Genomic DNA, 16292 nt, shown 5'->3' with positions numbered 1-16292 from the left:
CTCATGGGATTGAGGTGATATGACACAGGACCTATGGGCAACTGTACCCTTCTGGAGGGAGCAGGAGGCCAGGCAGATACCTTCAAAAGTTGCAAGATTGTCTGCCTGTGGGCCGCTGAATCAAGCCCCTTGCGAATACAGTCAATGGGACTAGATTTGGCTCACCCTGGGATGGACAGATGAACTTGTTCTCTAGGCTCTGCCCTATTGATTGTATTGATTTGATTGGTCTGATCTCTACTGATTAAAATGGGTATTCAGACCATTTTGTTAAAGCATTTTGTAGCACATGCAGGTTCTCTCAGGATATGTGTCTACCATACGCCTTGTGTTAGTAGTGTGAATGTAAGCAGACTGAAATGAGAGGTGTTTCATTCCTCGTGGGGGCCTCATGCTTTCAAGGCCACTGGAATAATTGCACTTTAACTGAAGATTGTTTTATTGGTGAGCTGAGTTTCTGTTCCTGAGTAATGAATTTTTAATGACTACAGGCTATGCTACAATTTAGGTGACCCTGAAGAAGGAAAATAGCACCAAGTTGTACAATGTTCAAATGCTACACAAAACTAGTCATTACTAGTCATTACTACAATGTACCTTCTGGGACATATTACCAAAAAGCTTCTTTAAATTTAGCTCATATGGAAAAATTCTGCTGTACGTTGTAGTCAAAGCCATGTGCTTTTTAGGGGTGATAGTACATAGGTCAGAGCAGCATTTGGATTACAATTCCTTGAACAGAAGAAAAGTTCTTTATCAACATCTGCAGTGAATCCAGAAAATGGTCACAGCCAATATAAGTGGGCCTCTGAAACGATGACTTACAGCTCATTTACCCCTTGGGAACTCCATTGCAAATATGTCCACAAGGGAAAGTTTACTGGTCCTCTGGAAAACTTGTCACATAATGTTAGACTCAGATTTAAAAAATGAACCTGGAATTACTGCAGATCTTTAGCTAAGACTTGAATTTAACAGAGACAAATCTTGCTCCTTCAAGAATAGCTACACCCGTTTTCCACCTCCTGTCCTCAGTAATAAAAAACCCTTCCAGATTAAAAGAATTTGCTCCAGCACTGAAAGAAGCCATTTTTGCCTTAATGTTGTATATACTGGAAGAATATTCTGCCTTGCAATATTCATGGCTTAGGCTTTGGTCATTGTTGGGGTGACTATGGTGGGAACTGAACAAAGGGAAAAATGAAGAAACCTTTATCAAACCAGATATAGAGAAAGCTTCAAATGTAAGTGGAGAAGTTATTTTTTGAGTTGTTCCTTTTAGGGAAAAACTTGGATATAACAGAGAGTAGAAATATCAGTATTGTCATTAGTAATACTGTAATGTCCAAGGTAGTGCTTTAGTTCCTTGATAGGTATTGAGCTTACAGCTTCCTTTGGAGTTTTTGTGCGTAGTCCATCTCGCCTGGACTTGAATAATTGCTAGGTGTTTTCTTGGGTGCTTTATGCTAATGTTACGCATAATTGATGGGTTTAAAGCTGCAAAATGATTTATCTATATCAACATGCTCCCACCTTTGATCCTCATGGAAAACAACCTTTCTGTTTTTGGTTGTCTAGGATCACAGTGACAGCAATGTGCAACATGGACTTCAGTCGCTTTCCCTTGGATTCTCAGACATGTTCTCTGGAGCTGGAAAGCTGTATGTTATATCCCTCTTCCTAGCTAAATGCACTCCATAGCTGGCTGCACACACATAGGCTAACACGTTTCAGAATAGAGTCTATTTTAGTGCCTGAAGAAACGTTCACTGAAGTCACTGGGAGTCTTTCTATTGATTTACTGGGTGGTGTATCTGGCCTTTCTGGTATAAGACAGAGGGGAATCTGCAAGGAAAGCATTCTTGTATGAATTTTAGTAGATGGCATTTATAAAAAAAACCCACCATTGGAAGTGTTTAACATACGTTGTTTCCCAAGAGCTTGCGCATAAGAAACTTTGGGGTGAATTTTGCAGTGTTCATTGCTTATAGCTGGAAGGTGATGTTTTCAAATGTCACAGTAAAATGTTGAGTTTAATGATAGTTGTTTTCGGTTTCTCTAAATCTCATCATCGATGACCTTTACGTATGATCATCCTGTTCCTGCAAACACTTTGACTTGTCCTTCTGATCTCAGCTTCTGTAATGGGAATTAACTGTCTGATGAAAAAATGCTTTGAACAATAAGATTCTCACATCTGTTCTGCAAACTTTCTCCAGGGTATTCCAAGACTAATGCCTAATCGTTTTGAAGTCCTCCTAGGTATTTAACTGAAATTTTCCTATACCAAAAAACCAGAATCACAGAAACATAGAATAGTTTACATTGAAGGGGACCTCTGGAGATCAGCTGGTCCAATTCCCTGCACAAAACAGAGACAACCTTCAATTTGAGTGGGTTGCTTAGGGCCATGTCCTATCAGGTTTTGAATATTGCCATGGTAATAAAGACTCCACAAGCTCTCTGTGCAGCCTGTTCAGATTTTTGACTGCCCTCATCATGAAGAAGTTTCCTTATACTTGTTTGGAAAATCCCTTGCTGGAGTTTGTGTCCGTTGTGTGTCGTCCTTTTGCTCTCCATCTCTAGAAAGAGTCTGGCTCCCTGTTCTCTATAACCCCCATTAAGACAGCAGCTGGATCCCACCGCAGACACTTTTTAATGCTGAATAAATCCAGCTGCTTTCCTCTTATGTTACGTGCTCCAGCCTCTAACCATCTTAACTGTCCTTTTTCCATTCCTCATTCCTATCATGCTATGTAGTCCTTCAAGTTTTGAGTTTTCAGTCTTCAAATGTTTCTAGACTGCTGCTTGAAATCATACCTGTCAGTTTTGCTTTTATCATTTTAAAATAGTTTAAGCTGTCTGTATTTCCCTCTTGCTCTAAATTCAGCCATTTTACCCATGGCTACTTCCTTTGAATTATGAGTCCATGCTGCAAATCAGTTAGCAATCCTTTGTCTATAATTTTTGGTATGTGATGCTCAGAAAAGCACCATTCCAGCAGTGGAATAAAGTGAGGATGCGTTTCCCTGAATCAGGATAATCTGATTTATTTTTGTGGCTATGGCACATCATTTGGCAAGATCTTTTCAAACCACTGTCTTTATCAAACTTTTCTGTTGCTTTACTACTTGCAGAAGATGCCTTTCTGTTTCTTAATTTTCTCTGGATCTGTTAACCATTTTTTTTCCTCCAAGCTAAAGCCAGGCTATATTGTGTTTCATCTTTCTGTAAGATGCTTACACTGATGAAGATCTGATGCTTTACTGGAAAAATGGGAATGAATCTCTGAAAACTGACGAGAAGATTTCTTTGTCTCAGTTTTTGATACAAAAATTCCATACTACATCAAGACTGGCTTTCTACAGCAGCACAGGTACTGGCCTTTTCTGTATTAACTACTATATTAACTATTGTTAATTTCTATATTAACAACATTTCTATATTAACTACTTGTGTGAGACTTCTTGTCTGACTTTGTTTGTGCTTGTCTTCTGTGGTATGACACTGAAATGTGATCTCCACTGTCTGGAGAGTACATGATGATCAGAAATATCATGAAAGATTGGTTTATCTTTTCTCCGCTCTTTAGAAATAAAAGATCAAAAGACTAGTATCTTACCATGCCAGCTATTCACACCGATCCTGGCTTTCCTCTCTCTAAGGTTGGTACAATCGCCTCTACATAAACTTCACCTTGCACCGACACATCTTCTTCTTCTTGCTCCAAACCTACTTCCCTGCCACTCTGATGGTCATGTTGTCCTGGGTGTCTTTCTGGATTGACCACAGAGCAGTACCTGCGAGAGTCTCTTTGGGTGAGTGCAACTAAAAAAAGCCAAACAAATGTTAAAATCTTTGAACGTTAAAGATTTGTCAGGAATGGAAATGGCCCATTTTGTTGGTTAAAGATACTGGAGAAGCAAATGTCTGTTTTATCAGATGATTAATATAGCGTAAAACTTGCAGTTTGTCTTAAGTCCTTCATCAAAGCGGTCCTCCTGATTGATATTTAGCTCATGGCAAAGAGCTCTCTTTTTATAAAGAAAGCCAGGCAGAAAAGAGAGATTCTAATATTTTTGAGTTAATGAATCAAGATTTCTCACCATTGTCCAATCCTGCAGTTCTGAGACAAACATTGCCATCAGTGAGGCTGGATTTTTATGAGTGTTTAGGGACCTACGGAGAGATATAGATTTTTGCTACAATTGCCGTGAGTGCCTAGGATTAGATCCAGAAAAGGATCTTGCTGTGTCCCAGCTGCCTGACTGGGTACCCCAGCCCAGGTATGTGTCTTCCCAACCAGCCAGCACCTCTGCTGTGGCCAGTCTCCTACTCCAGGGTGCCTGGAGGGAGTCAGCCTGGCACATCTTCACAAAGTTAGGGAAGAAAGGTGGCAGGGGATCAAACCCTATTAACATCTGCAAACCTAGATGCTCCTCAACCTATCACGCCTCTGGGGACAATCAGAGCACCTCTGATAAAAGGGTAAAGCCAGTATATTAGCCCTATAATTTGTCTCAGTCAGAGAGCTTTGCACTGCAGCACACATATGAGAAGAGGCAGCAAAGAGTCTACTTCACTGAAAGAAATGTGTTCAGTGAATGTTATTTAAAAAAAAAGCTGTTTAAAAGTGTAGAACAGTGTCTGTGCTTGCAGTGGTCACTAGTTTAAAATGGCTGAAGAAGCTACAAATGCTTCTCGGCTCCATTTTCTATATTTAAGAGGCTTTGGAAAATTGTGAATATTTTTCTCCCCATGACTATCCAGATGAAGTATGTATTATTTTGAATGATTGTATCTCTATATATCTAAATATATATATACATACACAAGCATATATATCCATATATCCATATCTATACATATATGTACGGGGAGAGAGAGAGAGAGAGAGAGAGAGGAATGCGTGCACGTGTGCGTACACACACACACACACACACACACACACACACACACAAACAGTATAATGACTGTTCAAAACTTTTTGATTTCCGTGTCTTGAACTGTAGGTTCCTTGAGATTCCTTGAGATAAAAACATAAAACCTTCTTTTGCATTGTTTCATGTAAAACATTTCTGCAACCACATGGTATAGATTTTATCTTTGTTGCATGTCCCTTTTGAGGTCAGTGATGTAGAAGAAATCCTCTTTAGCTGTGACCAAAAGTCAATAACTACTCAGTTGCTTTCTGATGGTCCCAGTAACACAAATTGCTGCAGCTAGAAAACAATAGTCCTTTTCACCACAGGTATTAGTGGACCAGGCTCTCAGCACTGTGTTAAAGTAGAAAAAGTTGGCTAAAGGAAATCTGAGCAACTTCCTCAGTGGAGAGAGGAATCCTAAACCTGCAGGTTAAGGAGGGAGTTAAACACTAACCCAGGTGAAACGCTGCTCCATTGCTCATCAAAACTGAACCCATCATGTGCACAGAAGTGCAGGCAGTCGAGTGGTTTTATATTGGTAGGAGAGATACTTATCACTGAATGCATCATATTGAATATCTGTAAGCCAATACAGAGGACAATTGTGGGGCTTTTTGAGACAAAAACTCTACATTGATGGCCTTATGGATTGTATGAGCCAATGGCATTTGCTTCTCTTGTTTCTTGCCAGGGATAACCACCGTGCTGACCATGTCTACAATCATCACAGGAGTGAATGCCTCCATGCCCCGTGTTTCCTACATCAAAGCGGTGGACATCTACCTATGGGTCAGTTTTGTGTTTGTCTTTCTCTCGGTGCTGGAATACGCAGCAGTGAATTACCTGACTACAGTGCAAGAACGGAAGGAGAGGAAACTCCGGGAGAGGGTGAAAGAAGTTTTTATTTTGTTTACCCATGTATTCTTTTTTTCTTTTAACAGCTAATTGTCTCTATATTGGCTGTTTCATGTGTCTGTAAATAGGAAAACATGACATCCATGTGTGTATAATTCAATTTGTTTACACTGCTCAACCTGATGCTGAAGTGCTGATACCACAAAAACAGGTGTTGGACTCATGGGTCCTTGTAGAAACAGCAGAGGAGAGGAGAGCATGATCAGAACTGGGGAAGTCTGCAACCTGCGACTGTATGAGAATGATTAAAGAGGAAACATTAAATCTGATATTTCACTGCGGAGGCTACAACTATTATATTTTTAAGTAAAGGTACTACTCAGAGTGAACTACTGTCCCACCTCAATAGTCAGCTTCACTCTGGAAACTGGATTTAATGAAAGTGATAGTAGACTTATTTCCTGAAACCAAACACACGCAAAAGCCATTCAGCCAAGTTTATGTTTGTACTTTTTATCTGCTATGATAGGTCTTATCCTGCATCCTTGGAGGTTTTCAAGACTCGATTGGAAAAAGACCGGAGCAACTTGGTCTGATCCCATAGCTGGCCCTGCTTTGAGCAGGAGGTTGAACTGGAGACTTCCTGAGGTCCTTTCCAACCCCTTCTTCCTTGTTCTTAAGCAAAACACCATCATCCTTTGAGCAGTAGGGATTGGGACCCATTTTTTTTTCCAGCCCCAGCACATTTAGAACACCACCATATTATACAACTTCATTCCTCCCGTTAGAAACTAAGTCTACAGCTTGGTAACCTACCACCTTTTGTTCCTGGAGAAACTACTTCAGAAATGCCAGGGCAGGCAGCATCTTTCTAAAGATTAGACCACAAGCTCTGAACCACTCTTTCAGCTTTGCATTTCCTTCTCATCCCCTTGTACTTCCTTCTGTGGCATCCTGGCAGTATAGGACAGCTCCCCTACCAGCCCAATAGCTTTCCTAGTTAACATCCCATCAAAAATTTAGTCAGACATATTTTAAAAATTGATTACAATAAAGTCAATAAACTCTTGTGACAAAATTTTATCTATGTCCAAGGCCTTTTCCACAGGAGTGAGACTCTGGAAAGCTTACTTAAACAGGCCCAGTGTCATCCCAATCTGCCTGTACCTCTGGATGTCTGATTTATCTGTGCCAACATCCTAGTCTTCATCCAGAGCACAGCAGTTCTCTGCAGCACAAGATAGAGTTGCTCGGTGCAAGCACAGTGAGTCCAGTGTGTCCAGTTTGCTGTATGTGAGCAGCGGTCTGTGGCCTGTTAGCCAACCTTGATTAGACCGCCTGCGTCCCTGGAAGATGGTGTTCTGTATAAACCCAGCACATCTTGTCCGTGCTCAGGAAATAACACAAAATGATCCTTGATAGATTTGACTTGCCCAGCATAACCCTTATTTTAATGCAACACAACTCTTATTTTTTATCTTGAAACGTATCACAGGAATAAGATGAAAGACTTTGTTACTGTTCTGCTAAGTTTTCAGGAAAGTTTTCTCACATCCAGTGAAGGCACAGCTTGTTATTTATATCCCACATCTTTCCTTTATTGAGCCTTCTGCATTGCCATCTTCTATATTCATGCAGCACATGCCTTTTTACTATACAAGGTAAAAGATTCCATCTTCCACCTCTTACCATATCAATCCCCAATGGTGGTAACGGAAACAGAGATAATAAGCAGCACAATTGAGGGGACTGTGGTAAAATGTAGGTTTAAGGACTCTTGAGGAAGTAGTAGCCAAAGCTACTCCCCTGTGAAAGACCCAAAGAATCTGAACCTGAATACTTCAGACTGCCCAGAAATGGGCTCCATGCTGTGTCTGCACCAATACATTAAATGTGCCCAGGCAAAAGACTGGTTGGCATGGAGTATCTACTGTAAAACCTTCTTTGCCTCAAATCCAGAGTACTTACCTGTGAACTGCCTATGGGGAATGGTCAGTGGCTGATACTAATTCCTGAGCCATGCATGGGAAATTTTAGGTGCTAGTTGGCCTGGACAAAAATGAGTCAGTCAAGTTCCCGGGCAGCATTTAATTTACTAGTGTAGACATAGCCTAAAATTACTGTGGAGTAAAATTAGGTAACGTACTTCTTCTGTATGTATGCATCTATGTGAAGACAGGTGCAATTTAAGACCTCACGCAAATTGCTTTTTAGTGTTTTAGGCTCCCTTGTCCGCCTGGGTGACTGTCAGTGCACACAGTACATTAAGCTAAAGGGAATAACCCTATGCTCTCAAGCCAAACTGATTCCACCTGGGGACTAAAAGTAAATCTACTGAATTTTAATTCCTGTTGGGTCCTGCAGCAATTAACAGCATTAACAGCATTAACTGCTTACCTTTCCACCCATTGTCTCCTGGACCTGTCAGCTGATACCTAACGATCCTGCTGCAACTCTTTCTGTGTTTTTTTTTTATTTTCCAGGGGAGAAGGAGGAAATAAGGGATATAATTTATCTTCAGAGAGAGTCAAAAATAAGTCTTTATACCACAAAAAATCTCAAGTTCTAGGTATATTTGCTTAGTATAAAATACGTCTCAAAACCCAGTTTACGTTCAACTGTATGCACAGAATGTTCTGAAAGGTCCCCAGAGTGATGGGTCTAGCAAGTAAAACAAACGGGCTATAATCTTGCCATGTTTTTCTGACATCGTTTGCTGATGCCAAATCATTTGGTTTTGACTAGAACATAGAAAACAATTCATAATCTGATTTTCAGTTTATCAGTAAGCAACATGGCTGGTTGGTTAAATAATTTGAAGAAAAAGCCTTGAGTGCATAGTTTCCTGAGGAGCATGCTGAATATACTGTATTTTCCTGTTTATGTCTTTTGTTATTTTAGCTGAACTTATCCTTGAATACTAGTCCTTGGATAACACAAACATTAAAGTCAGCAGAAGAGGGAATCTGGGGCAATGTGCTATTGGGTAAGGAAAGCAGTCTGTGAGGGATCAGAGGCAGTAAGTCCTAGCAGAAAGCAGCATTTGGAGTCCATTTTCCTTGCATGCAACTATATAATCCATGTTGCTGAGACAGAACACCTACAGATTTTAAGTATGAAAAGACAGTATTTGCAATTCAAAGTTTACCTGTATTCAGTGTTTCTCTTAGACATGCGGAATGAATTCTGGTGCTGCTGAAGTTAATATAAGTTTTGACATTGACTTCGACAGGGCTAGGATTTTACAGTGGTCTTTTAACTAGTTCTTGCCTTGGTCTAAAATCAGATTTACAAAGGAAACATGTACATCTATGAAAACAGAACTTGGCCCTTTTTTCCATAATATTTACTGAAAAAAGCTGTTTCCACAGGTATAACTGCATCTTGCCCTTGTATATTTATAGAAACAAAGAATGCATAACAAGGAATTTCAAAATAGCCAGCCTGAATAGAGCTAGCTAAGAAAACCTTTTGGTTAGTTTTTATGTCCACTAAAGCACTTTTCTAGTCGCTTGTTCTGAAGCAGCTTGTCCAAGCAGCGTAGCTAAACTACATCTCTGTCTTTTGGAACACAAGCGAAAAAACGGGAGTTTTGCTGAAAGAGAAACTTACAGTATGTCAGCTAAAATTTCAAGCTCTACTATTTACAAGCTGTCTATAAAAAGAAAGGCATCATATTTGTTGGTAATGTATTCTTCCAGTGTTCAGCTATGTTTCTTGTTTGTGTTCCTAGTTTCCGTGTATGTGTGGGATACCTCATTCGAAAACTATGATGCTGGATGGAAACTACAGTGAATCTGATGCCAACAGCCTGGCAGGTTATACGAGAAGCCAGGTGGTCCCAGAGGAAGAAAAACAAGAAAAGATGGTCGTGCACTTGACTATGAGCAGTGAATCTAATTCATCAAGGAAGAGAGGCCTGAAGGGCCATGTGGGCCTTCGCATCATCCAGAACACTCATGCAATTGATAAATACTCAAGATTAATATTTCCAGGCACCTATATATTTTTTAATTTGATATATTGGTCTGTCTTTAGCTAGGCATGCTGTGGCGGCAGTAACTGAAGCAGAAAACATCTACAAGCTCTTTTTTATTGGTTCTTTTAAAGTCCAGTTTGGTTGGAAAGCTAGAAAACTGATTATTTTGCTACTTCTTTGAAGGGTGAAGGGGAGGACACAGCCTCCAGTGGGCAACTCCATGCACAGACATCATGGAGAAACCTGTCATGCTGGTTACTGTCCAACCCCTACCCCAGTTCCAGTTTGCTTTGTGGTACATGCTGTTTCTCATACTTGAAAATACGCACTCACCATTTGCCCAAAAGGTGCTGGACATACATATGGAGCTGGCAACACTGCTGGTGCTTGCTGTGCAATGGGAAACTGCAGACAACACTCACCTGGGCTGTCCTGATGGATTAGACTTGGTTTATGAACATCATATGTCTTTTCATTGGCTTATGAACAAGACTTCTTTGCAGCATGCAAATTCTGGTCTCTGGACAGGACTTGCATTGATGCCAATAGGACTATTGACTGGATGGGATCAACAGGGTTGGTTACAGAGTGCAGGTGACACATTTGAGTCTGTAGTAATTTTTTTCCAAATTAGAAGTAGGGAGTGATGATAAAGCAAAGCAGAGAAGCCCATGAACTCACAGAGAATGGCTTCCAGAGTTCATGGATAATCAAAAAAGGAAGTTTAGGCAGGTTTAGTTAGTGTTCACCCTTTAAGTGGAGCACAGCACATGGTATGTAGCACCTGCCCTCTAAAATAGGAGGGAAACCAGCGTGTGGCATGCAGTTATCACACAGGAATGGGCAGTGTCTCTGGGACCATCACTTTCTCTGTTCACAGCGGAAAGTAGAAAGCAGTGTTGAGGGCAGCACTGGTAGCTTTCCAGGGCATTCCTCATCCCTATGAGGAAAGTGCAGCCCACAGAGAAACTATATATCCCGATATACCTCTCCAAAGATACACATTGTCCTTCAGTTTAGTCATTTTGGATCAAGAGGGAGAGAGGCCTGCCAGAACCTGTCTCTGCAGACGTATAATCATTTCAGAAATTAAAGCAGCCAAAAATAATACTATGGGATTCAGTCAACCACAAGGTCAACATAAGTCCTGTGAAGCTGCTGGAGAATACTGTAGCAAGCTTATGTGCTTGGTGTTCTGTTATCCCCCCTTCCTTTGCTAATGATGCTGACAGCAAGACACAGGCGTATCTGTGTGATAGCGGCAAGACAGTGATAGCTGGATTTGCATGCTCTTTATTTTTAAATAAACACCATGGTTTTGTTGGGCTGTGGAGGAGATTATGTTCATTGAAACATTTGGTTGCCAAGCTGAAACTCAGCCAGGTGGGAAGAGCTTGAAGCACCAAGACTCGATATGGAAGTTGGAGGCCAATTCAACAGTATGATTAGGTCATCTGACTAGTGTTTTGGACAGGAAGATTTGAATAAATCACAGAGGTAATGGTGCAGGCATTTAATCTCTAACAATACTCTCGCATATACCAAATGTAACATCCATCCCCCTTTACCCGAAAAGCAAACAGAAATACTAATAAGACTGTAACTATTGCTTGGGCTTTGAAATCTTCTGCTTACTGTAGCAGTAATACTTACATTTTAAATCTGAAGGAGGTTTAGAAGCAGGCTTGGAAGTGTCATCTTCAGAATACCTAGAATTTACCTATTGCCTCAAATATTGCTGCCTACGTTGAAGCCTATTTCAATGGTCACGCCAATTTAGTGGAAACGGAATTGATCATCACCCATGTTAATAACTGAAATAAACAGAGTTCTGCATCATCATAAAAGAAAAAAAAAACAGCCCTGAAATTGCTAGAGAGAGCAGAAGGGAAGCCATGAAAAGACAATATCTGAGGGAAGGCTTGTCCTATATGCCAGCCTGCCGTTTCTTTCCAGTGTCATCAGAGCAGTGTATTCACCACGCATCACCCTTCTCCACGTTGAAACCTGGATACCTCTCACGGTTACTGGCGGAGGTAAAAAGTTGCTATTGTAAAGAGGCAAGAAATATTAAAGAAATAGCCCGCCCGACTTTTGAGAGGTTAAAACCCCTACATAACAAAATGCATTCTTTAATTTTAGCCCTTTTTAAAAAAAAAACGCTGCCGTGTTTCGGAGGCAAAAGCGAGCAAACTGAGAGGCCCGTTCTTAGGCTGTCGGACGTAAGCTGAAGGAAGGCACCTGAACGGTAAAGTTAAATCACTGAGACGGGAAGTAAGAAACTTGGATCCTACTCCTCATTTTGCCCGGCTTTCTACCTTACCCTCGGCATGCCGTTTGGCCTCTCGGTGCCTCAGCTTCGCCATCTGGGAAATGGGGAGCAATAATATTTACCTACCTCAGGAGTTGCCGGGAGGTTTAACTTACTAGCATATATGTGGAGCGCGGTTGTGATTTCTGAGCAGAAAACCTTGCAGGAGTCTGAAGTATTTTCTCTTAGTTACCAGTGGTTTCTTCAGATGTGTCCTCTGAATCAGTCTAGCTGGAAGAAATCAAAAAAATCTTGTTAGATATCCACATGCAAAAGATAAAATTGTTTCAGTTATATCAGCCATTTGGAAGAGTAGAGTTAACAGGCCACTTTTAATTTGGGGGGGGGGTGGTATCTAAATATACACCAATAGCCAAAAAGTAAATATTGTCTATAAATAATGCCTCCTGCCATACAAAAAAAGACCTAGTGCTTTACTCTTTTATTGCATCTCTTTTTCCCTTAAAACTTATGTGATGACAGAGACAGTTCTTTCTAGCCTATCATCTTTTGCACTAGTGCTACCTATAGTTTAAATGCTACTTAATAAACCAGTTTTGAAGAGGTTTCCCCCTTACCTTAGTCTTATTTTACATGCGTGTGTGCATAAGTGATAGAGATTGGTGTTTAATGAAATATCCATGTTTATTTCTACCGGACACAATTACACAGTCCATAAAATCTTCAAGGAGGGTATTTTTTTCTTAAAGGAAAAACAAGTCTCTATCCTGGGTACTGCTTATGCTCATTATTGGTTAAAACAATAGATAAAATGTATAGATGCAAATAAAACAAAGACATCTGCATCCTACAGCTTATCAGTTGTGTTTTCCTGCTTATTAAGAGGGGACTGGCTAGGCATGAAGCCAGAGCGAATAGCTGGAGTGTGATTATTGAGCATGCATTTCACCCTTCTTCTCTCCCGGGTTGGAAGAGGCTTCATTAGCACTGTTTAACTTCCGCTTGCAAGATCCAACCAATGTTTTAAGAACTGGTGCCTACAGTTAAGCTCCGAACACCATCGGATGGCTTCAGCCCAATTTGGTGAAACACTAAGCATCTGGAAAATTAACTTACCAATGGACAGGATTTTCGGAAGTGTATAAGAGATTTGGGTGTAGAAAGCCCATTGGTGAATGCGCCATCTCTGAATAACCTGATCCAACTGTCAAGAGAGAAAACGTCAGCCCAGCTCATTCTGGCTAGATTATACTTTTTTTACTTCTGTCTAACCAAATCACGTCTTTGAAAAAAAGCAACTATAAATATGTTTACATATGTATAATGTGCATGCATGTAACTTATAACAAAGGAAGACACTGGGACGTATACTTATGTTAAATAGAGTACATTTATGAAATTGTAGCATGTTGTATGTAAACTACCATTTATTATGCCCAAGAAAACCTATAGACTATGTTGGACTGAAGAAAGGCTTTGAACTGGCTGGTCAAGGGCTAAGAAACGGGGTGTTGGCAAGTTATTCCATAATTAAAAATTATGGGTTCTCTTAACCTTTTTATTCTGGAGAAGGCTGTGTTGAGAAACGTGCAAGGAAGGCTGATGCTAAATTGGCTGTACAGTTGCTGCAATCCACTGTGCTGATTTCTGTAATCAAATTTGGTAGTAAAAAAACAAATGGAAAGGCTGGAAATGGGCCCATTTCATTGTGTGAAGTTTAAAACATTACTTTTAATTATTACGTGGAGTGATGCTAACTAAGAGTTAATGCCTACTGGTAAAGAATTTGAATAAACACCTCATTTGTAACTGAATTTAAATAAAAACCAGTCTCAAAAGACAGAAGAAATTCAGTGGAAGCATGCAAGTACTTTTAAGTATGCAAAGCTCCTTGGCAAAACTGAGCCATTAATTATAGCTGTAAGCGGCAGAGATCTTTTGTAAAAACTGCAACCCACAATGGAAGAAATTTTAATAATTACTCTAAATTTAAGAGGACATTTTCAAAAGCCCAAATGGCAGGTAGATTTCTGAGTCTCCATTTGACTATAAATAAGAACTGGCCATTTAATTCCTCCTCTGAGCCTCTGAAAAGATTGCCTCCGCAATCACTAATGGAAAATAAAACTGCTCTTAGATCCTAGCTGCCAGATCTTAGCTATTATGCCTCATGCAGATAATAAGACTAAAAAGAAATGCACATAAACTAGATTGATACCAGGACTATTGAAGAATGGCTCTTGTCTGCCAAGTTTCCACAATGAAAAGATTACAGTAAGGCATGAGGTAGGTGAGATACTGCCCTGCTAAAATTTAAAGTGAAAAATATGTATTTAAAAATAACCAGACTTTAGCACTATTCAAATTAAAATACAATCCAGTCTCACACTAAGCTGATAACTTCCTTTACAAAAATGATATTTGAAATACAGTGTCAGAGTCAGTACTTCCCTGGGTAGAGGAATTGCCATTTCAGATGAAGCAAGGATGATGGAGAGAGAAACCACAGATGAGAAGGGCAGGGGGCTGCTCTTCAGGTCCAGCTTTTGCAGAGGTGCAGGAGTGACCACTGGGCTCACTCAGAGCTTGGTGTAGGGGTTGAGGCTCAGGGGACCAGAGATACATTTTTCTGATTGCAGTGAGGTTGCTGGGGCCATCCTGGCACATCCTGTGGGTGCTGCTGCTGTGGTGAGCATCGGGGTGCCTCTGAGGCATTTCTGTCCAATGTTTTGCCTTTGCTTGCTGCCTTTGCTCAGGCCCTTCTCCACACCCCACCAAGAGCCAGCGCCATATATTCCTGCAAAAGCATCCTTTGGCTGCCAGGCCCCTGGCTCCCAGAAGACACTCAGCTTTGAGGTGAGCATTTGCAGGAGTGGGGCTGGGCACCCTGCTGGGGCCTGAGGTGGAGACACCATGAAAGACACCTTTTGCACCCCTAGACAGCCACACAATTTTCTTCAAATAAACTGTGCCCTTATGCCGACAGCTTTTGACGTTAGCCTGCATTGTGCCCATAAAAAAGGCTACATCTCACCTTGTACATCAGCCTGCAAATTGAGCCTGGGGGCAATGCAAGGCAGCCCTTCACCATCCCATCTTGGGACCATGTCCTGCTCCTTGGAGGCGGTCTTTTATGAGCCAGCGAGGTATGGACAGACTAGTTTTCTTTCCTCAACGCCATCCCCACCCCCCAGCACACTGGCCCAAGTAGGAGGGAGTCTAAAAGATCACAGGAGAGAAGTTTTGGGGTGAGGCGTGACCGGCAGAGATGCAGGGAGCTGCTCACACTGTCCCGGTGTTGGACAGGCCATGGGTGCAGCATAATGCTGAGGCAAGTAACCTCTTCCTTTCCACCCTCTTTCCCCTCGGCTCTCTTCCACCCCAGAAACAATTTGCTTTTGTGGTGCTGTTTTGCTGGGCTTCCATGAGGGACTCTACCGCATGGGCGCAGCTGGCCTCATGCCTGTCATGCTGGGCTGCCTATGAAGCAGAAAAGGACATTAATTCACCATGCAAGCAATGCCATGGCAACCCCAACTCCACCGTGGTGGCTCCTTGGGAGCCGTTCTCTGCAGCTCATTAGCATCCCCAAAGTGCAGTGTAGTGCAGCAAGGCTAGGGTGAAAACAGAGTCGTCCCCGGCTCGGGGAGCAGGATTGCAGCTAATGAGCAACATCTGGGGTGGAAGCAGGCCCACTGTGCCTGGCGACAATAACTGCCATGGGCACTGTTTCAGCTGGAAGTTTTGGATCGCTTCTGGCCCTGTGCAGCCGAACCAATGGTTAATTGTTCTTTAATGAGAGTTTGACATGGGAGCTGCTGGCATCCTGGAAGATCCTGAGCAGGGGAGTGGTGGAGGCTGCAGACATGCGGTCTGCCATGCTGTAGCTGCTGGAGACCCAGGTGGAGAAACCCCTGAGAGAAGTCTCTCTGGAGTGACAGAAAGCACAGCGAGCCCTGGACAGCCCTAAGGTTTCCCTCCAGCCCCCTGGCATGTCCTGCATGCCTCTGGAGAGCCACAGACCACTTTGTCTGCAGGTCATGAAGACTATTCCCCACCCTCCCTTTGCAAGGGATGCATGAAATTGGACGTCCCTGCCTCTCAGAGTAAGCAGCAAAGTCATTAACAGACTATCGGAAGACCAATTGTTAAAATGTCATGCCTTTGAGAAAATATAGAAGACTTGTCTCAGCCAGTTTTCCAAACTGAATCTCTCCCCTGGGTCTTTAGGGGGCTCCAAGTGTTGATCCATGCACTCGGA

The 16292-nt window shown here is 41.7% G+C and overlaps 1 protein-coding gene across 5 annotated transcripts in view; it reads left to right on the top strand.

Annotated features, from left to right (window-relative positions):
* Positions 1 to 13814, top strand: part of GABRR2 (gamma-aminobutyric acid type A receptor subunit rho2) — a 41787-nt gene extending 27973 nt beyond the window's left edge. For 3 of the 5 annotated variants that reach the window (XM_009668359.2, XM_068937757.1, XM_068937756.1), the window contains 5 exons: positions 1579 to 1661; positions 3236 to 3376; positions 3666 to 3818; positions 5617 to 5813; positions 9514 to 13814. In XM_009668359.2, coding sequence (XP_009666654.2) covers positions 1579 to 1661; positions 3236 to 3376; positions 3666 to 3818; positions 5617 to 5813; positions 9514 to 9822 — 883 coding nt within the window. In that variant the 3' untranslated portion in view covers positions 9823 to 13814. The remainder of the gene's footprint in view (positions 1 to 1578; positions 1662 to 3235; positions 3377 to 3665; positions 3819 to 5616; positions 5814 to 9513) is intronic. The other 2 variants (XM_009668360.2, XM_068937755.1) reach the window with 2 other exon arrangements.
* The last annotated feature ends 2478 nt before the right edge of the window (positions 13815 to 16292 follow it).

Source organism: Struthio camelus, chromosome 3 (assembly GCF_040807025.1).
Source record: "Struthio camelus isolate bStrCam1 chromosome 3, bStrCam1.hap1, whole genome shotgun sequence".
NCBI lineage: Eukaryota > Metazoa > Chordata > Aves > Struthioniformes > Struthionidae > Struthio > Struthio camelus.
This window is presented reverse-complemented; position numbering and strand designations above follow the sequence as displayed.